We start from the raw sequence: 23,532 nt of genomic DNA, 5'->3' as shown, positions 1-23,532 counted from the left end.
GCAAACTGTTGAGCCGTGCATTAGTAATAGTGCCAGAAGAAGTTATAGCCACAGTCACATGGCACCTTGCATAAGTTCAATTGATGATACAAGACATTTATAAATATGCTCTATTAGGGCTGGGCGATATATCGAGTTTTTTTAAAAAACATCGATATATTTTTATATGAGATATAAGATGTGACAATATCCTTTATATCGATATATACGTTATAATTATAGTTGTGGAGCTAGAGCTGGGCGATATGAGATTTTTTCATATCACGATATGTTTTTTTCATTTCAGGCGATAACGATATCTATCACGATATAAGCCAAATAACTATATTTGTAAGATTTAAATGTGCCGTTGCTCACAAGTAAAATGTGAAATAATCAGCAGCTTGTTTTTAAATATTTATTTCCCATAATAAGTTCAACAGGGTAGATGTACTTAAGGAACATGAGACTTTTTCAGATAAATAAAGGCAAATATTGCAAACTACACAAAAGGCAGCCGCTAAAGCGTTTAAGTTTCAAAATAGAACAAATGAAACAGACTAAATTGTCAATTCCACTTAGAAACAAAATATTAATTCTAAAAATAAATCTTAGTTTGTTTTACAGAAGAACAGACAAAACTGACTAACTTTTGTCAATATCAAATAAACTGAGAACTAAAAGGAAATTCTCAATCTCTCCTTGTTGTATAGCTGAGCTTTTCAAACAGTTTTAACAGTTACTTTAGTCTGACAAAAGCCGAATGAAGAATTAGCGCTTCCAGTCAGACACTGAGGCTACGTCCACACGTACACGGGTATTTTTGAAAACGGAGATTTTCCGTTTTCGTTTTGAAAAATAATCCCGTCCACACATAAAGGCAGAAATGAAGGAAAACGCTGCTATGAACATGCCAAAGCAGCAGGTGGCGCTAGATTCCTAACCGTGCAGAAATATTGGCCAATCAGAAGTCTAGAAGCCTCGGTGGGAAAAAGTAAACAAAGCTGGGGCATAGAAGCAGAACCGAGTCGTATGTGTGGAGGGACAGTAACTGTGTGTATATGTAAGCATTTAAACACTGCAGAGAGTAGAATTAACAGTAACAGTATTGTAGAAATTCATTTCACCGAAACAATAACGTGGCGCACAGTGTGACGCATGCACCAGTTTATTGTATTTCCAGACTTGCTTTCGGCACAATTTACAGTGCACGCTACTCTGTTTTTTGTCAGACTTGAAATAGCCGAAATACCTTCACACTACGGAACTTCTTTGGCTCTTCCGTTCGACAATCTCTCCGGCATTGGAACCATCATCTGTTTTCTCTTCGGTCACGCTCGGTTGATTTTTCTAGTCGGCACACTCATTTCCTCCATTACGCGCTGGCTCCATTACCCGCTGGCTGCTTCCCAAACAAACACACGTGCGGCTTGGCACTTGTGCTGTACGTAACAAGTCACGCGACGTGACGCTGCGGCTGTGATTGGTTCGGCTCTGCGCTACTGAATTTGGATCGGCTGACCTTTTTTTTTTTTTTTTTTTTTTTTTAAAGAGGACAAGAGCGGCGAGGTCTATCGCGATAGCTTAATTTCTCTATCGAGTAAAAGTTATATCGCGATACATATCGTTATCGTTCTATCGCCCAGCTCTATGTGGAGCCATAAGTTTGCCTCTCTTTCGTCCACTTTTGTCTCTACGCAACGTTACTCCGCCTCGCCTCTCCTTCACTGAACACAACTCCCCCTCCTCCCCCATAGCTTCACCTGCAGGCAACGACAAGATGAACATGGCAAATCTCCGTTAACGAGTTACTGCGCATCGCTCCGTGCGTGGGGCTGGACGGCGTCAACGTGCTAACAAGCTAACGCCATGCAGCCCACAGGGGCTGCACAGCCTAAAATCCGTTCATTTTCTCAAAAGTTGACAGCGCGCCTTATGTATGAATTCTGGTTGTGCTTGATGACCGCGAACCGATTTTATGTGGAACACGGCGTTCAGCAATCTGTCAAAAAATGTTTTAGTACGACTTTGGTAAGCTACGGAGCTGCACCGCTTGATGGATTGTCGGAGCATTACGGCTACCGAGGAGCCTCGCGGAGTGATACGCACTGTGCTTCAACGTAATATTACCGTATTGTGTGTGTATAAGGACCATAAATGGCACCTGAAGCGGATTTCAAACTCCAGGCTGTCAGTCAAGCAGTAGAAGTTGGGAACAGAGCAGCTGTGAAATCTTTGTTATTAATGTTAGTTTACATTTTGACTGCACAATTGTGAGCTCTTTGTTTAGCACAAAAACAACCTTGTTTTCTTTTATTTATGGAGCATTATTATTTAATAAATGCTCATAATTTATTTTTGAGTAGTTTTTTTCATGTACATCTATGCTATGTTAATAAAAGTGCCTGTGTGACATCTGGGACACAGCTTTGACTAAGAACTCTCTTTTTGTTCTTACTTTATGGCTTTAAAAAAATATATCGAGATATATATCTTATATCGCCATCCAGCTAAAAAATATCGAGATATGAATTTTGGGTCATATCGCCCAGCCCTATGCTCTATGCTTGGTCCCAATCTGTTGCCAGGTAAGCTTTAATTCTAAATAATACAACACAAGAGTTCATAACCAGTAACATTATTCAAATCCTTTCACCAAAAACCAATGTGGATAGATGTTTTAGCTGCTTTCATAGACCAGTGGTTTGTTTCAAACGGAAATAGAATTGATTTAAGAAGCTGAAATGAAAGCTGTCTGCAGGGGATAAGCAGTTCGATCTTCAGCTACCCTCTTTCTAGTGATAGCACCTGCACCATGCAGGGTTGGTCTGAAGGGGTTCAAGTTTTAAGCTTTTATGTGCAGCTTTGATGTTACAGATAAACAGCAGCACTGAGAGCAGAGTGTCCTAAAATATGCTAACATGTTTTCTGCTAGCATTGTTTTCCTTGCCTCATTTGCAAGATCTCTATCACCTGTTCTTCTTATAACCTCTCTGACCAAAGTTGGATTGCTTTAAATCAGTCCAGTTGATGGACATCAAAGCCCAGGTTTATTTGAGCACAAACAGATCATAAAGCAGAAAGCTCAGGCTAACAAAGAAAGTTGATAGAAATCATCATGATACTCCTTTTGGGATGATGTCCTACAAAAACCCTGATTCTTTACGCAAGTAGGGCTGCTCGATTATGGCAAAAATGATAATCACGATTATTTTCACTGAAATTGAGATCTCGATTATTTGACGATATTTATTTAACAATAACAATGTATTGAATAATGACTTTAAAGATTGTCAAAAAATAATATAAAATAGTGTGCAAATACTGATAACAGTGCAAATGTTTGCAATATAAAAAAATAAATGAAAAATGTAATCATCTATGTTTAGTGAACTTTGCAGTGTTGCTCTGTGGTGCAGCTACGACACTGTAGCAAAGTTTACACACGTCTGACTCCGCGAACCCATAATGTTTCCACACCACTGAAGGTTTTTTTACCTCTCTTTTCAACCAACAGCAGTCACTCTCCTCTCCAAATAACTTCTGCTTAGCTTTCCGAGCTTCCCTCGGCTCCTCTTAATCAGCGGTCCCCAACCCCCGGGTCTCAGACCGGTACCGGTCCGTGAGTCGTTTGGTACCGGGCCTCGAGAGTTGAGGCTCATGTGTGAAATGTATAGTTTTCAGGGGTTTTATCGGTTTTCAGCATTATTTTGTTATCGTTTACTCGGTTTTCCTTGGTCTTTTCTCGTGTGTTATGAATAAATTTTCTTTTTTTCGGTACCGGTACTAGTTTTATTTTGTTGTATTTATCCGCGACACCTTAAAGGCCGGTCCATGAAAATATTGTCGGGCATAAACCGGTGCGTGGCGCAAAAAAGGTTGGAGACTGCTGCTCTTAATTGTTGTGACACGTGTTCGAAATGCAGAGAGGTGCGCTCGATTTGCCACACGGAGCAGTGCGAGAGTAAAGCACGAGGGAGGGGCTAATAATTGGCTCATTCATTTTTAATGATCGTTGAAAGCCCAGATCGTAATCGTGATTAAAATTCGATTAATTGAGCAGCCCTATACACAAGTACTGTACAAATTACTAATGTCATGTCTTCCCTAACCTCAGGAATTTGTAAATCAACTTCCTTAAAAATCATACCCTGCTTGTTAAGGTCAGCATGAGTTAAACATTAATGGGGTTTTTTTATCTCGTTGCAGTAGACCCACGTAGTAAACACAACAGTGATACATTAACACCTTGTAAAATTGATACGGTGATAGTTGGCAAACAAAAATTAGATACACATGCAGCAGAGTGTAAAATTAGCACTTACTCAGAGTCGTGCTTCTGGACAGATGAGTGTAAAGGTAAGTACTCACTGCTTCTTTAGAGTTTGTTTGGGTTTTTTCCACCTAGCAGGTAAGGTAGTTTGGCTCTTTAACTTCAACTTTCAATTACAATTTTGGTTTCCAACTAGTATAAAAGTAAAATAACTAGAGGCAAAACAGCTATTGTGGTGTATTCATATCCATCTAGAGCAGTGATGTCAAATTCATTATACATCCACCATACTTTGATCTTAAGGTCCTTTTACTTTTTCTTTTTAGCTCAAGATTTAAGAAAACAATTACAGTGATGATGCTTGCCATAACTAAATGTCCATTCTTTTAAGTGGTCCGCTATACTCACTGGGTAACTGTCACCCATTAATTACAGCTGGATTATGAAAACCATGGCAACTGAAACTGATGAGAGTAATGAGACTGAACCATAATAGTAAATCTGCATGTCATTAAATGAGGTGACACTGAATAGCTGTGCAAAATAATGGAAAAACTGCAGTCTGACTTGACAATAAGACAGCTTTAACAGTGCATTTCTCCCCCTAATAAAACTTTGACCGAACACACCCCAGTCACTGACGCTCAGCTTCTTAAAGCTTAGAGCTCATGCAGACCGAAGTAAAACCATCATCACCAGCGATGTCCCGTCGAGCCACCAGCAGATCTGCTGTCGTGAGTTTGTTATGTAGACACTTCTCAGACCGGCGACGCCAAACCAGCAAACATTTCAACACAATGAGAAAATGCACCAAATATTTTGTGGTCCCGCTTTTACGAGTTGTGGAATTTCACTTGTGTGCTTATGTTCGTCACAGATGTGTGCATGTTTGTGTGTCCGTTCTAGTAATTAAGTTCAAGTAATCCAAAAGAATCACACCCTAATGCAGCCGTTATCCCACGGCTGTTTTGACCATTAGACCCATTAAGACGAGTGTTTTTAATCATGTTATTTTCCAGAAGGTCTTGTTTTTCCCATAAGAATTCTTTGTATTTTCTGTCACATACGTATATTTTGTGGAGTTTTCTGGCTCAGATTGTGCTTTTGGGGGACAACAACTCACATGATTTGACACAAATCTATTCATCTTATTTCTTCAAATCTCTTAAACAAAAATGCCATCTGTAAAAATGCCTTTGAGCAGATAGAAACCAAAAGTCTTACCTTAGGTTTTATTACAGGGCCAATCATTTTCTTTTGACTTTGGCCAAGATCCACCTTATTGATGGGGCAGGAAAACCCCTGTGTTACCACAGTAAATTACATTTAATTTCATTTAAACAACTAAGAGCAGTTAAAGTGGACTTTCAATGCTTTTTCCTTATGTTCTTTCATTGATAATAATGCTGGAATTGTAGCTGTTCATTTTAAACATGGCCATAATTTCAGGGAGTCTTCATAACCACTAAAGACTCTTTTGTGAAACTTGTATGAGTAAATATAATGTAAAATGTAAACAGCAAAGTGTACTGCAGCTTCTTTCCAACATTTTTATGACTTACCGAACGAACATAAATAAAATTATTGGGATTGCACTCCCTTAAATCTTCTGTCTGTGTAGCAGTCTGTCCTGGGGTATCTTGTGTTAAATTCTTCCACATCCTGTAAAAAAGTCAGACTGCTGATATTTTAGATTTCAGAAGCACAAAACTCCTACTCTAATGTAGCAGTGAGGAAAAATGGGGAAACGGCACAAGACTGATTAATTTCTGCTTTAAGTAAGCAGGTTTTATTTTCTGCACTATAACTGCTACCATCTGACCACAAGTAAACTGCCAACACGTGGCAAACAATGGGTTTTACTCCTGATTACTCCCAGTGATTACACACACACACTGCTCCTCCTTGTTTTCCCTCCTTGTGGGCCACGAATTAGACATTGATCTGCTGCAAAGCACCATGGGAAGCTGGTCGCAAGCGGTTCTAAACAGTGAGTGACTGAATTGGTGATTGCTGTCTGATCCTGCGAGGTCAATGGGGAGTTACCTCCTGTGCGACTGGCCCACATGGATGTGCACGAGGGGCTGACTGACAGGTGGGACAACATATCCGGAGGCTGGGGGGGGACAACACAAACCAATGGAGATGGGAGGAGAGGGGGAAGAAGAAAAAAAAGCATGGGAGGAGGTGAGCCAGGCCTCTGAGGGGATTAACATGGTCTGACAGGCTGACTGGGACAAACACACACACAGAGCTTTGAGGGCGGGCTGCTCTGCTGAGCACACACAATACACTGCTTGTTTTAGAACAAGAGGAAAGAGAGAAAAGATAGATAAGAAGTAGGGGCCAAATCACCGCGAAGGAATGTGAGAGAGCAAAGAGAGAGTGAGATTATGAACCACAGGTGTTTCCCAACAAATGTCCTGCTGCTGTCCTAATGCATATTCCATAACTCTTCCACAACTCTCCCCCTTTACTTGAAGAATGAGCTGTCTGGATTGTACTGCAGTTCTGTTGGAAACTACACATGAAATACGCTCGCTTGCTATTAACAGGAATCTCTAACATTCCCCCACTTTTCCACTGAGAATCCATCAAGTTACCTGACCTTCTCTGTATGGAATTCTCCACTTGAAACTCCATTTGCATTCCAGGAATTCCATGACCACTAGGAGCCCTGAAACCCGTGGCATATCACCCAGTTGGACGCTCAAGCACACAGAGAGAGAGAGGGAGAGAGAGACCATGCTGATGTGTGGGGTGCTTAGGGAGCAGTTTAACATATTGATCAGATTCCGACGGCCCATTACAGAAAATTAACTGCCTCCAAAGTGGAGCCGGGGTTTCCACAAGACTGAGTTTAATCCAAGGCTTAAAGAACTTAAACTAACAATCAATTATTAACGTGTAAAGAGAAGACAGTGGGTCTGCAGAAGCATCTTTAAGATTCAAGTGATCAAATGGGGTCCATAAATGTTAACTACTATGAAGCTGTCTCTTTACTTCTACAACTTTTCATAGTTTTTACAGGAATACGATTTTGAAAAGTTGTGCCGCTTCATTAAGGACCGTGTTAGTGTGTGTGTGTTTTTTAACACTGTGGGTTTTGACTTCAGTGTAATTTTCCACTTCTTATCACTACAACACATTAGAATACACTGCAGTTCTTTTCCATAACTATTGTAGCAAGATTTACTTCCACAGCAGACTTGACGCCGATTAGGATAAAAAAAAAAAAATGTATTTAATTAGATTTGAACATTTCAGAATATCTGCCATAGATAAACTAAAGACTAACTGATAAACTCAAATATAGCTTTTAACAAAAGAGTTCCTGTATAATTTAATTGTCATTTCAAGTAATTTTCAACCTAAAACCACTTGGTTGCTTTAGGGTTAAAGTGTTTTCAGGAGCAACAGAACATACAGAAGATACATAAATTTGTATCTACAGTTTTTTCATTTCACTGTCATACACATCTTACGTTTTTTCTCTAAATACAAATCACTGAGGCTTGATGGCACATGTTGAAAAAAGAAAACTACCTGTAATTAGCCGTGCTTCTTGTTTTTATTAGGTACAGTTTACAGACGTGCTTTAAATGCATCACATGCAGGCATGCAGTTACTGTTCTAAAAGGACAGCTGAAAGATGTGCATGATTGTTTCTGCTGGAAAAAAAAGGCCTTTCTAGGGTTTCAGACCATCAAAGTGATTAAATCTTGTAAAAGTTTTAACTTTTTGCCCAGCCCTCATTTCTTCATGCCTCTTCAAAATTCCATTTAAGGGGGCAGACTGTGGGCTGCACTTTAAAAAAAATGTAAAAAATAAAAACAGCTCATCCAAAATAACTGAGGCTGAAGTCATCTGTCACAGGAAACCAAAGGCAAAATCCCCAAGTCTGTCCGTCTGTCTTTGAACCAGTTTGAATTTAGTGGTGGAATTGTGTTTAAAGTTAGAACTTTAAAATCAGATTTTCCTTCTTTTTGTTCCCTTTCAAAGTGTGAGGGTTAAGACTTTGCTTTACTGTTAAAAGTTGTAGTCATGATCATTTCTGGTAAACAATCATTTATAAACTTGCCAAACATGCTTTGAATAAACTTCAAACCTCTTTTTATGGGAAACTCCATCTTTCCATGGGTGGAGATGGGCACGTTGTTGTGAGTTACACTTGTACTAGCCACTGATGCCCTCTTGAATGGCAGCGTAAACCAAAAATAACGTGACAACTGTTGGCGTTTGCCACAACGCTTGTCGTGCCTTTGGATTTTTTTTTATTTTTTTATTTTTTTTAGATTACATGGCACACGAGAGTTGGTCGCTCTTTACCACCATTTAATGATAATTGTGTCTCTAGGAGCACAGAGACTGTCAAATAACAGGGAAATGCTTTAACATCTAGAAAAGAAGACTATGTAGCAAACTCCGTTCTCTTTATTTCCTGTTTTGACTTCTTGTCCTCCTGCAGCAGCACTGATAAGAAGTCGAGGGGGTTTTAAAGTTGTGACACCTATCGTTTAACGCCAGTATAAATGGTTACAGACCTGCACCGACGTCACTGTTCACACAAGCAATGAGTAACAAAATAACCATAATCACGACTTTAGATCAAGTGGGTGTTTCTGACAGTAAAGCCCATTTTGCTGTTGGTCCCTGCCAGCCCATAGCCTCCACTTTGGGGTTGTCTGTGGTGGCAGATGGGGATGAAGCGAGAACCTTATAAACCTGAGTCCTTATGATCTACAAGGGAAAGCCAACAGCTTACCATGACCCAAGTCGCTGATGCCAAAACCTCACCTGAAAACATTCAAACTTCAAACTCTCCTAAATCTCATGAGTCATCTTTCATGGCTACCTAAACTTTAAACTTTATTAAAACACCTAGGAGAATCTGGACCATTGTTAAAACCCCTCATTCTGTTTGCTAATTGAAAAGGGAATGCCTAATGACATTAAGATGTAACAAGCAGGTATTCGCCTACTGATTTGTATGCTTTAGTAAAAATACCTTTAAAAAAAACATAGGTGGTTTCATTAATTATTCAGCATTTCCCTGAGCTATGAACACATTTTGCCTAGTAACAGGGTACTAAGTAGTATCCAATCCATTTCATTTATCAGCTATACATTCATACATTTCTCCCATGACCCCAATAAGACCTTTAAACAATGTACAGGAGGCTAAAGTGGACTTCCTAACAAGCTGGGAATAAACAGTGGTGATGAATATCCTGGCTGCCCAGCTTGACCCCCATTCTTCTATTTAATAGACAGCAGCCAATACACTGAGAGCAGATGCATTAATTAAGGATGATGCAGTGAGCTTTGCAGCTGGGAGATGATAAGATGCTGAAATCCTGCAGAAATGCTGTTGTAATTATTTTGGGGGGGGGGGGGGGGGGGGTGTTCTTTCTTTTTTTTTTTTCCTATTGTAATTTCTGGAATTGCTAAGTTTATCATTATTTATTCAAAAACAATGTGCATTTTTAAGGTCCTGAACATGCTTGAATACCAGTTAACATCCAAGACATTTGGTACACATACATAACAGCCTCTAACACATACTTTAAACCACAATAAAACCACCATTTTGAATGTAAGAAGCAATTTGGATGCAATTTTTTTTGCCATTTCTAAGCATTAGAATTTAAAAAACATCCTCCTAGAGACTGAATCAAATCCGTTTCAGTGTTGGTCATACATGGTCAGTTTTTATTCAAGGGAATGTCCAAAGCACTGTGAAATTTAAAGTTCTTGTAATTCACCCATACATTGCCCAAACCGGCCCAGACTAGTCATGTTTGATAAGGATCCCACCATGAACTATGAATGCCATGGCACCATCAAGTAGCAACAGGAAATCAGTATTTAGTGACATAGTTCATCTGATAAACCTAACATTTGCATTCTGGGTTCTACACATGGACACAGGAATTTGGTTTGTCCAACATCCACCTGCCTGCAGGAAACGCCTCAACCCGTACAAATTTGTGAGGACCCAACTATTGTTTTAATTCATAATTGTGATTCACTGGCTTTCTGAATAAGTGACACACAACTGGAGTATAATTGTGAGTTCACACTCAGTAGGAAAAAAAACAAAACAAAAAACAACTGTGGCATCCAAATAAAGAAAGAACAGCATCACTCTGTTGCATCCTGTCAGACTGGAAGAATAAAGCACACCGCAGCATTTCTCCAGACTGAGAGAAGGTGGCAACGTTACTTACTAAGGTTTAAACCGCACAAGTGTCCAGCCTGAGAGTTAAGGCCTATGGTCACGATCTTTTGCCCCACTTTGTAATGAACCTGTGCTGAGGTGCGATTACTCTCAGGCAGACCCACCTATAGCCTGACCATGAAATGTGACATGCTACACATTTACAGCTTCATCTGGTCAGCCAGATAAAAACAAGCTCAGCAGACATTTACAGCAACACAGACAACACAGCTGTAGAGCTAGTGATCTAGGCCTGCTAAGAAGGTGCAGGTGGCTGTAGTTGCAGCTGATGGGGAAAAGGGTCAAAGGTTATAGAAGGTTCTTGACTTCCTTTTTTTAAAGTGGGGTTTAACACATTTTGCCTATAAAAATGCAAACAATTATTAAAATGTGGACCAATTGCAGTTACATGCATAGTCACGCCAGAAGAAACTGTGGTAGTGTTATGACCAATATTTTTGCAAGCTGACAGATTTACAAATATCCAGGACAGTAGGTTGTGTTAATTACTGAATGGACAAAGAAGTTAATGATGAGTTTAGAATATCTATATTTAGTGAGGTGGCTGTTAAAAAAAATCTAGTTTTGGGGTGGCCAATAGTGACTGTTTTTTTCCTTTTTTGTTAGCTGGACACATTTCTAAAGCTTAAGAAAGACGTCAGATTGGATTGTTTCTTTAGTATTTTTAAATGATGTAATTACATTTATAAGTCTATGTGGGCTGGGCTTATTTTTTATGGATGAAACCAATTTTAAATCAATCAGCGAGCAGACCTTTTACAAAAGTTTGCAGTGTTTCATTTTTCTGTCAGGAGTAAACAGAATGCGCTTTATAACTATACATTTATATTTCAATGTCTTTGATTAGGAAAAAAAAATACAAACCATACAGTCAAACCACTACTTGCTACTCTTCCACTCTTCTCAAAAGGTAAATATTTGGGCCAGGGATATAAACATGTAACAGGGCAATAAATCATTCCAGCTACACCGTCTTGCACTGCAGCTGAGAGTCCTTGATCAGCTCTGCAGCTTCAGTGAGCATGGTATAGCGGCACGTGAGCCAGTTCAGAATGACCCTACAGCTCACAGATGACCTCCTAAGCAAAGGAAGAACTACCGCGACTAGCTGCAGTCCGAGAATGTGGAATGTGAGTACATCTGACTGCAGGATGAGATGTTCTGGGGAAGCAGGAGCTGAATGGTTTTGAGGACCACCTCAACAGCAACATGGCCAACAAGCTTGTAGGAAAAACACAAGACAGAAAGAACCAGGGCTAGCAGATTATAATTTATTCATTTATTTCTAAAAAAGGAAACACTGGAGCCTGTCGAAAACTGTGTGTGTGGCCTCCTATTTTTTTTTTTTTTTTTTTTAAACTGCTGTAGTGTGCAGCTCATCACAGCTACAGCGTTGCCATGGGGACGCAGCCAGCTAATGTCTGCATGACGTGAGGGGTGAGACAGAAAGAGAAAAAGGGGAGGGCACGGGCAATGAACACACAGAGGAACAATGCAAACAGAGATAAATGCACGCCGTGGTCAGCGCCTCTGCATGAGTGACCTCATGCTGCTGTCATTGTGGCTGAGGCCAGCATGTCTGTTACCCAAAAGTGTTTCTACTATCTCCAGCTGCCACTTTAGCAGGTACACCCACGGTCAGCACTGACCTTTAGCCAAAGTCAGAAACCAGCCAGCTAAACTCTTAAGTCCTTTCTGCCTTTATAAGCCGTAGCATTTTAATTTCCCAGGATACCCTATGCCATCTCACAGAAGATCAAAATACTTATTCCAGCGAATTTATTTTAAAAAAAATAAAAGAAAAAATTTCTATTATCATAAACAAAGGGCTAGACCTCAAAGTCCAAAGGCATTTAATTATCTAACGCAATGAGGAACTTATTAATGCAACAGTAACATGTTTCCAACAAAGAAAGGAAAAGAAACTGTCGCTGAGTTGTTGGAACAAAAAGCATTGTATGTACAATGTGTACACCAGCTTTTATCATGACTGTGCTAGGAAGGACCTAGCATGGAAAAGAAGCAGCCATACGTCCTTGCCTGTCAATCAAGGTTATTAAATCCACATTGCCTACAGGTCTCTCAGATCTGCAGACACCTTTAGTAAAGTGCTACAATTTCAATTAGAGCCAACACATTTAGGGTTAGAGTAAGTATATCATATAGCTACAAAGATTTTCATAACTATTTAAGTTTAACTTTTAGGGTAAAAGTGAAATTATTTCATAGTTCCAGGTTATTGACCTTGCCTTTTCTTGATGACTATGGTATCTTAAATTTAAAAACAAAAAAGGAAGAGATAGTCGCTGTTACATAACACAAGAAAGTGGCATTGTTTATTTACAAAGCTCAGCTGCAAAAACCACCTGGTTACCTCCGCCACTTTGCTTAAATTTAAATACTGCATTTACAATGTCAGGTCACGGGACTTTCTAGGATTAGCTAGAGGTACTCTTATTCACAATAAAAACTAAGTATAAATGCTTTGCCGCAATGCTGCAATTCAGTTTCAATCCAATTCAGTTCAATTTTAATCATACAGCTTCAAATCACAAAAACAGTCGCCTCAATGAGCTGTGTCTGCCTAATGATGAAAACATCTGTTAAATCTGTAAAAGATTTCCTATGCAATACAGATATATATACAGAGGTATTTATGCTCTTGTACTCAGGTGCAATGTTGCAAATCACTAAGCTGATCCACTTTATATCAAAATGTGATTGTCCCGTCAATGTGATGGACTATGTCAATTTGTCAGATATGTCCTATGCAATCACACATAGCTTTCTGGAATTCTTTTCATGTAAACACAAAGAACGTCAATAGGTTTCCTTTTAAAAAAAAAAAAGAGTAAATACTTAAATAGAAAAAAAAATCTGACGGCCAGCATCTGTATACATATATCAGGTCTGAAAGTATACAAAAAAGCACACACAAAAAAAAAAAAAAAAAAAAAAAAAAGAATAAAAACTCCTGTGAAAGAAGGTACAGCAACTGATGAGTTTAACAGCCAGCAACTTCAATAAACCACAACGACAACAAAATATGACCAATAATATAGACTATCTAACCACACTGAAATATTTCTTCACAACTAAATTGCCACCACTGGTGGAAATGACTCCTCTGGAGGATTGAGAATCTGGGAATAGTTAGAAGAAGAAAAAAAAGAAACCTGACCGTTCTGAAAACAAATCATTCCACCTCATAGGCCAGGAAACACACTATCTCCACAAAACACTCACTTCCTTTCTGCAGAGTTTCCTGCTTCCTGTGCACCAGCAGGGAAAAGCTGGGAGGGAGGGAGTGGCCACTCATGTCACAGCGAGTCTGCCAACATGCAGCATATCCCGTGCCACAGGAAACAAAGTGGCTACAAGTCCGACTTCCTGCTAGTAAATACCTTCCACCTCAAATTATGATGATAAGTACAGGGAGGAAAATAATCCTTAAGGTGATCAGAAAAGTCATTTGGTGTGAATAATAATCGTTGATTTTGGAGTTCAGAACATGACAGGAGAAAAAAGGAGCGGCAGGAGCACACAAGAAGTCTCTTGTGCTGTATAGAGACTTCAAATAAATACTTTTATTTGTATATTTTCTCCAAAAGAATGTTGTGATAAAGTAAGCGTTTCTCAGGCTTTTCACCTCGCTAGGCCATGTGACGGCCAGACCAGTGTCTTAATATGCTGTGACATACCATCATCCCATTCAGCTGTGCATTACATAACTGAGATAAAGTAATAATTAAAATCCATTTTTATTCATGCAGATTTCCAATTTACTCTCCTGTGGTGCTCAAACTGAAACCCTTTCTCTTTAATTTTCCTTAAATTCAGCCTTAGTAGTCACTTCAGTCTTTTTTTTTTTTTTTTTGGGGGGGGGGGGGGGGGGGGGGCGGGGGCAAAAGCTACAACCACTAAGTTAGGGAATTTATATTATAAGCCTGGTGTTCTCTAATGACACACAGGTCCCTGGGTCAGACATCATCCTGGCTCAAAAAGCTAGATAGGATAGGTAAAAACAGGACAATCAAGTCAATGCAGTTCTGTGTAGTTCTGTGTTTACTTTGCCATGCAACAGCAGCAGCTAACACATTTACATCACGCAGCTTTCACAAAGACAAACTGGGAACACTTTAGGATTCAAAAGATTCATTTCAGCAGTTAGTAAACCACAAACAAACAAAAGCCAAAGAGCACATATCTGACAAGCAGAAGCTCCTATAGTACATGTGAGCAGTGCAAGGTAAAGAAAAGTGTGCATTTAAAGAGAAGATTTTCTGCTCTGTTTACCAAAGTACATATAAAGTAAAAAAAAAACATCTGTCATAGTGTATTAACTATGTTCTCTTCTGTGAGGACAGTGCCTGTGGGTTAAATTAAATTCTTAAACTGAAAGTAAAAGTATGTATTGTGATGTAACATTTGCTTTAATTTCCATCTCTGCCTCAACTTTAGAAGCCCTAAAGTCTATTTAAGGCATTTATGTCTGTTAAATGTCTTAAATTTAGATCCAATCATAGAGATCTAACAATAGATTTGTCTTTTAAGCTGCTGTACTATGGGACAAAAAAAACAAAACACAACTGTACAACTTTGACTCTAATACTTGACAACTTTCTGAGGCTTTTAGGGTCACTGTTCAGCATAATTGATGTTTGGGGCAGAACATCTTGTTCCACGCAGGATCAGTGGAGAACTGAGTGGACAAAAAAATGCTGCCGTTCCCATTTTTAAACCATAAGCTTCTCTTGAGTTGCTCAGGGGGAAGGAGAAAAAAAAAAAAAAAAAAAAAAAAAAAAAAAAAAAGGTCTTGGGTCAGCATTCAGGGCAAGAGGAGGAACTGTAAAACCTTATCACCATCCCACAGATACAAAGGTACTGTTTAATGTAGCCAACTCTGCCTTGCATAAATAAGAGTTTCCTGATAATCTGATTTACATGATTGAGGAAAATCACACTTATACAGGAAGCAGAGGGAAATGTCAGCATAATAAAGATCACTCCTGTCTGAATGATGGCAATGTAACACGTAATTACAGGCTTAAAGAGCACTACCTGCTAATTACTGCACTGTCAATACCCTCATGAAACCCACTGCCGGAGAGTGCATTTGTAAAGACGATATGCATCATTTATTCTCTATTATTTATCCAGCATGGTCTGCTTGTCCTGTAAAATGTTTGTCAGTCTGCCTTTATTTATGGCTCAACTTTATGGCATGTAGCAGAATGTTTACATTTATATGAGGGGGGGGGGGGGGGGGGGGGGGGAGAGACTGGACCCAGATTTAACAAAACCTGCATTCAGTTTCAAGCACATCATGTTGGACAGGGTCTGACATAACCGGTGGCCTCAAGTCTGGGTTGTGTAAACTGGTCCCAAAATTCATTCAAAACTTATTTTTTTCTTACTTCCTGCACATCAAACTTGCTGTACAGTCTTTGTTTTTTCTCCAGAACTCATATTCAGGACAATCTTGTCAGCAGCTTTTTTTCCCTGATGAGCAGCATTTCCAAGCACAAGAAGCTGCAAAGCTGTCAACATCCAAACTATTAGAGGAGTCTTCCTGATGCTGCATACTCAAAAAAAAAAAAAAGGGTGCTTCTTTTCAAAGATGACACATACCATTATTTTGAGGTTGCATGTAGCAAGTTATTGAATGCCACATTTCTGAACAGACACCATTTGAGCTGACTGAAGAAATTTGAGTAGACAGTGACAAATTGAAGGAAATAAGTGAAGCCTAGGGCTGTGCGATATGACCAAAATCTCATATCCCGATATAAGACATCTATCGTCCCAATAATGATATAAATCACAAAAATGTAACATTTTCTGTAAATTCTGTGACTCTCGGGCAGCTCGACTTGTGTGAAGTGTATCCAGCTGAGCGTCGTGTACCTGGAGTCGAGTGTTTTAACCAATGCATGAAACTATACATTTTTAGACATAAGTTGTAACGGCCACCGTTTTCTTTGTGAGTATTTATCACACAAAAAAAAACCTGTTCTAATGTTTGAGTCTAAGGTTTATTTTTTAGCACCTGACGGCTCTTTTTTGCTTCTCATCCGTAAACACTCTGCATCCTCTTTCACGTGATTCAGTTTATTTTGAAAAGTCTCAACAGGATCTTAAGCTTTATTGTGAAAGGTTTATGTGGAAAATAAACAAGCGGGCACGCGATGGTTTTACCGTCGTTGTTCCTAACAACAACGCATAAAAACAGGAGCTTGTCCGTCCGTAGTGTGGTTATATTAAATATAAGAGAAAGAGAGAACTTTAAGAAATTAATATAGCCACCACAGTGACCATCAAAACGCTGAAAAGAATATTGCCGTAAACAGTTTATTTTGCGACACCATGAAACAAACGATAGCATAAAATGAAATGATAGACGTTTCTATATCGTCATCCCATATATATATATATATATATATCGTTATATCAAACAGCCCTACCTTGACCTCACCAAGTCTGTAATGCTCTGGGGGGGTATTTTGCTACCATGTTTTCGGTCTGCTTGTTGCCACATAGGGAAGATATTTATCCTACGATAAAAATTTCTATCTCATCAATTTAAAGATTATAAAAAGATGTGAATCATGTCTTATGGTTGGCTGGGTTTGTCCCATTTAAATTGATCCACTCCATCAAGCTGACTGATTGATCTGGCATTGAGATGTGAAACAGCAGTTCCTCGATTAAAACTTACATCAGTTCACTGAGCACGGTGTGAGGACTAACAATTAGCCAACCAGCACCGTGGCGTGGGATTTAATCTGATGTCAATCTGTGGAACCCAATTTTTTTTTTTTTTTTTAAATTGCCATTGCTTGCTAATTTGCTGAACAACAAATACTGGACAAACATCAACTAAACAAGTAAAACTGTAAAAATTCGTAACATTTTAAGGTTCTTTAAGAGCCTTTTTAGTTCTTTTTAGTTTCTTAAGATGGTATTTTATATGTATGTAAAAAAAAAAAAAAAAACAGCCAACGGGAACCACAGAGTAATATGATACTTAAACACAGTCACTTTTGTCAACACATAAAATAAAGATTTTTTTAAAAGATACTGAGGCTTAGACCCTTAGGCTACAACTATACAACTGAAATCGAAGAAAGTGCTCTTAAAGCTCAGGCAAAACCAGTTTGTTTCCATGGATATTAGACAGATTAATATGTAGGGCTTCAGGAATTTGTTAGAGGAAATGAAATGCCGTCCCTCACGGAAAAGGCTGCATCCATCTATTATACTGCATTTGTGCCCAAGTGATGGAAATGTCGTCACCAGGCTGTTAGCACGAGACTGTGCGGACTTCAAGCAGACCTCGAGCGGTCTTTAAAGAAATATAACAATAATCATTACTCATCCTCTGTTTCTGTCACTGTCCACAACCAAGTGTAAACCTCACTTAATCCTATGGTCTGCATGGTCACTAGATCACGACTACACATGGAGTATCCTCAGCCACATATTTGCTTTGAGCTGTACTACAGGAGCTAAACTTACTTGATAAATGTGATATGCTCTAACTATGATATGAGACATGGGAACACCAATGTTTATTCTCCACTTTACATCCATAATCTAAATTCAGGAGTATTAAATAAGACATAATAGAAAACACAGGTAGAAGATGAGCCTGGTGTCAAAACAATTAAATTCTTTAGTTGGTGCAGGTTTCCGTTTTTAAACCAGGTAAAATGTGCTTTTTCAACTCACAAAAGTTCATGTACTTATGAAGGATCATAAAAATAAGGCAAATTGAAAAGTATCAAACTCTGGCCTATGTCTATGTACTTGAGAGCCTGTTCCTTGGACAATTTTAGAGTATGAAAGTTAAATCATCAATGGCTTCATTAAATATTGCACAAAAACAATAAGCCGATTCTGAGATGGGAACTTTTGATAGGTTTGGGTGCTTTTCTTGAATAACTCTGGTGCAGAGTTTCAGAGAATCATGAAAGCTAAACACTTTAGGAAGGCTAATGTGCCACACATTCACATGTCCCACCAAAACCTAGAAGGATTAGAAGTCACTAAACCTCCACATCTCCAGTGGGTGGAGTGGAGTCATGTAGTGTTGAGATGCATGCCTGCATCTCAACACTACATGACTATTGTGCCACACCATCCAAGCCCAGTGTTTATTCAGTCTGCAGAAATAAGTCCCCACATCTCTTCCCACTGCGAGTCCCCAACGTGACATGGGTACCTGTTATGTTATAATGAGCCTCACCATAAGTCCCGCAGCAGGACCTATTCATTTTGGGTTTGAAAGATTAAGAAGTTTGAGAACCTTTGCTCCAGACTAATCAGCCAGCCGTGCCTAATCTAATCACACAAATGATCTCACTGCTCTCAGTGGCAGCTTGCTCTGAAATTAAACGTTTATAACAATTACCAGATATTCTGTTTTTCTACTGGGGGGTGGGAAGCTTTATTTAAGGATAACAGTGTCAAGTTTTATCTATAGCACAGCTTCACTCTGGAGTGGTCTAGCCTATTTGGAGGACACTTGTGCAGCTTGGGCGCTCCACCACCTGACATATGGGTGGGGTGTGGCGTGGTGAAGGAAGGCCATGCATCTCCTTACATTGAGTTATGCTCTGCTGGACTACACTGTGACGCTTGTGAGCTGAAACCCCAGTATAGTGAAAGAATTACAGTCTGGGAAACTTCTGGACATGCAGAGTTAATGATTCCTTACACAGACGAGGGGTTGTGTATTTGTCTGCGCGTGTGTGCTGTGTAGTATGCAACACTGGCCAATGGCTGGCCAGCTTCAATCCTGGTAATCGGCTCAAGAGGAGAAGAGAGGGGACCCTGTGGCCCCCCTACACCCTTATCCAAGAAAGAGGTGGGGGGTGGGCAGCTCGCCTAAAAACACAGCAGCTGACACAATCACAGTCATAGATTTAAATTAAAACTACTTAACCACAAAATGCACCAGTCACAGGCAGGATTGGATGCAAGGACGTGTCCTGAGGGGGGCACAGGGTGGCACCAGGCATCCCTCTACCAATGCTATTTTGCTAGAGCACTATTAAGCCATCTAGTATTATATAAATAATGAAAATCATCTCTACTAGCAGCATTAAAAGTGATATGCACACACTCTTGAATCAATAATTATGATCCAATAATGTGTTTATGACTGAAGGTTCTTTCTCATTAGGCAGTTGTAGTTGAACTATTTGTATATTTTGATGGTAAATATCTAAGAAAATGGACTAGATTAGATTTGGGCAAAATATGAGGGCCAGAATTTCACTGTAAATCATTTTGGTCCAGCCCTTCAATCCTAAAAAAATTAATTAATAAATAAAATAAATAGTATTAAGCTAAGTGTGGAGTCTGTAATGCATTTACCTCTATTCTAAAACAGTGCATTTCATCAGGTCCAGTCACTCAAACCTACCTTGAGTGCCGGCACCTGCAGAATGAAATTCAGATTAAATTAGAACTATTTTATTTGTTTTATCTTGTCATCAATGGTCTTGCTTTGGTCTCAGTGGTGCAGACAGAAAATGCAGGAATCTTGTTTAACTCCACATTTGTCTGGGCTTTAGCCAGTGTAGATGTTATGTTATGTTGTTAGCTGCTAGGCTAAACAGCATCACCAGTTTTCTTGGTTGCGTTGAATTGGCAACGTTATTGCAACTCTCATCAATCATGCTGACGTCCTGTGAGCCACCACATTTCAAAAATCCTGGAAACGCCCCTGGTTTGCTGGACACTGGACTTAGTAAGGACTAGAGACATCGCCAAGCCCTTGCTACTGTTCGGCAAGGAGGCGTTTCTTATCCCGTCATGTCATTAGTAAACAGCCACAACCTGAGTCCAGACGGGCGGTTTAATTACAGCACTGCTGCTCCGCCGTGTTGTAGGGTCAAATTATTGCTGGTCAAACAAGCAGCTCGTACCAAGCTAGCTCGTGTGTGAGGACAATGCAGGACGACATGACATAGTCAGTGTGTTGCACAGACAGATCGACAGACGTACAGGAGAGGGGCTGTCCTGTGGGTGGTGGGCTAGCAGTATCTGAGTGCCCAGCTAAGCATCCACACCCTGCTTGTAGCTAATACTTTAAGCTTTTATCTATATGCCTAACGTATCTAGCAACCTGACCGTGTTACTGGGTTTGTCAGCCATTGCAGGCAGTGCAGCGAGTGCGCTGCATGCACTGTACACGCCGGCTATATCACAACTTTGCCCCCTCATTTAAAAAGCGCAAATATGTAATGCATAAATCACCAATAAGGGGGGGGGGGGGGTTATTCTGTTTAATAGTACCACAGCTTATGTTTTCTCTACAGGTAAAGTGCTTGCTAACTAACTAGCTAGCTAGCCCAGTTAACGTTACGTTCGCAAGATAACGCACCAAATCCCATTCAGAAATCTGGAAATTACATCTTTACCTACTTATCGCACGCATCCACAGAAGCAAGAATAAACCTCAAGGTAGATAATATTCTACTCACATTCGCGCCAAATTCGGCATATTTATCGCACACATAATCTTAAGAGCTTCTGTGATTTGCCAACTTTCAAAATTATTCCTGCCACTTCCCAAATACACAGCTGTGGGCGGTAATAGCTACGCAAGTGTGAACAGTTTCTTTTAAAAGAAAGCGATAGAGGCAGGTTTACCTATACACGATGCTCAGCCATGGACTGTTAAATAGTTTGCCTGGGTTGCCGTGAGGGCTCAAAGATTTAATTAAATTTATAGGCACCATCTTGAACAATGTGTTTAGCCTACTATCTGGCAAATCCTGACATTTTTCAATGGAGTTTGGCATTCATTCTCTCGCAGCACGTACGGGGACTTGCCACCGAGTCACCCAAGAAAACCACGCTGCCCAATACTGCTTGGCTTTCAACATTTTCAACCCAAGGGTCAGCCGGGGGTAGGTTTACAGGGCCCCCCTCCCCCAGGAGAGGGCCCGCGTGTCCGCGGCCTCTCCTGCCACTCCTGGCTGAGCTCCTACCTCTGTGGGCCGGCTGATCTCGAACAGGTCGAGCCGGTTGGCGTTCCAGTGGTTGATGATGTCGGCCAGTTTCCTCCTCTCCTCCTCCCTGCTCCCCGACATGGTGGACAGCCTTTCCGTAGGTCCGCACTGTTGAATAAAACTTCCCGTAACGGTAGTCCACAGGAGAAGAAAAAGCCGCCTCACAAACCAAAGGTTCAGGTCTGCTGCTTTATCGCCAGGACTTCGTGCGTCTCTCCGCTCACCGACCGACCTGCTCTCTGATCTGCTCCTGCTTCGCGTTCCCGGTGAGCTTCTGCGCGCCCCCGGTCTATGTGTATGTGTGTGTTTGCGTTTGTGAACGCGCAAACTATTAACTGTTTCAGAACCGACACAATTGATCGATGACGCTGCTTTTCTTAAATGTGCAGTCTCAAAAGAAGTAGTCCGCTTATGGTGGTCAGCAGGATTAACTCATTATCTTTTCATTAAGACCCCAACACAGACACACACACACGCCCTTAAACCCCTGAGCGATTTATTTACACTGTAAATATATAATATCTACAATTCAGACAGTGAAATCCCACTACTTATCTTGTTGTTTGTTTGCACTTTGAAAAAAGTAAACAAACACTTGTGCAGAAGAGGAATAAACCTAAAAACTTAGAGATGCAAAAAGATTTGAATACAGTAGAAAAATTATAATTAATCTTTTTAAATAATTGTAATAATCCAATACATTAAACACAATACATTTCAAGTAGCACACAGAATTTTTTTTTAAATTTAATTCAGGAGGCAGAGCTAGCTCATCTCAAGGTCAGCTAATCCAGTCCATATGAAAAAACTGAAAATTGCTGTGTGAATATAGACTGTAGTATTAAAAATGCTCGGTTAAAGTACAAAACAGTCCATTTAGCATTTGGTTGTAAATGTAAGATTCTTTTTTGTTACTTGTTGGAAGCACTGTGAAAGTGCACCAGAATTTTTCTTTATTAATAAAACTAATTGAAAATATCTTCTAATTATTAACCATTAATATTTTAAATTATTACCTTAACATCCAAAAGGTCTGCTAATCTATTTAGCTTTACATCTACCCTCGAATATAAAATTTTCACCTAATTTGCATGCTCAAATGGAAGCAAAAGAGTAAAGTGCATGCAAGAAACTTGATTTTAGAGGTATCATCTTCTTAGCATGTTACCCACCAGTGACCTGGTTTATGTTAAGAGGATAAAATTCCAGTTTTACGCACACAATCAGAGAGAGCATCTTATCTATGTATGGGATGGATGAGCCATTGTGTGCGGTTCTACATTCGTGATAACCTGTTTCACTGCAGTAGCTTTTTCCTTCCTGTGGACCCACTCTTCATAATCACACTCATTTCCTGTGTGTGTGTGTGTTTCTATTCTGTTTGTTGGGGGTAATGATGTGGCGCTGCGCTCCATCTATTAACACATGGCTGTGAGTGACTCTGAAAGGTCAGCAGATACATGTGAAATGTAATGATCTCATCTATAAAAATAGCTGTGATACAGCAGGGCAGTTAGTCATGTGGGCCGCCCACCTCTTCTCCCAGACAGGGTGCAGAACAGTAGCCCGGGCTTCTTATAAACACATTAGTCACCGTGCCAGAATTTCTGGGTGTTACTGTATAATGGATGAGTGAAGCATTGAGATCATATGTAAGTAATGAGTAAGGATTTTATCAGAACAGCTGATCTAACTTTAGCTACATGAGAGATTGCATAAAAATGTAAACATCAACAAATAAACTAAATACTGAATACTGCACTTTTACATTATAGTTTATATAAAAGTAATCAAATTAAACAATTAAACATTAAAATGACTATTTTCCAACCCACTTTTTTGGCCTGACTGTTACAAAAAGCCACACTTACTTTAGACTTCTTATATTCCTGTACTGTAGTCTGAAAATCAGTCTGATCAAGGTTTGATGTTATGTGATGAATCCTTGGATCTGTTCATTGCCAGCCATTTCATTTTGTACTGATCCAGCCAACTCTTCAAATTTTGTGTGCTTT

At 39.7% G+C, this 23,532-nt stretch overlaps 1 protein-coding gene across 18 annotated transcripts in view; it reads right to left on the bottom strand.

Moving 5' to 3' along the window:
- The window catches only part of afdna (afadin, adherens junction formation factor a), a 118,829-nt gene extending 97,047 nt beyond the window's left edge, over nt 1-21,782 (bottom strand). For all 18 annotated transcript variants that reach the window (XM_086264909.1, XM_086264910.1, XM_086264911.1 and 15 more), the window contains exon 1: nt 21,497-21,782. In XM_086264909.1, the coding sequence (XP_086121035.1) occupies nt 21,497-21,598 (102 nt within the window). In that variant the 5' untranslated portion in view covers nt 21,599-21,782. The remainder of the gene's footprint in view (nt 1-21,496) is intronic.
- Nucleotides 21,783-23,532: the final 1,750 nt, after the last annotated feature.

This window comes from Aulonocara sp. 'chitande type north' Nkhata Bay, linkage group LG15 (assembly GCF_057382095.1).
Source record: "Aulonocara sp. 'chitande type north' Nkhata Bay isolate Kocher_YH1m ecotype deep benthic linkage group LG15, A_spYH_male_GT1.1, whole genome shotgun sequence".
Classification (NCBI taxonomy): domain Eukaryota; kingdom Metazoa; phylum Chordata; class Actinopteri; order Cichliformes; family Cichlidae; genus Aulonocara; species Aulonocara sp. 'chitande type north' Nkhata Bay.
This window is presented reverse-complemented; position numbering and strand designations above follow the sequence as displayed.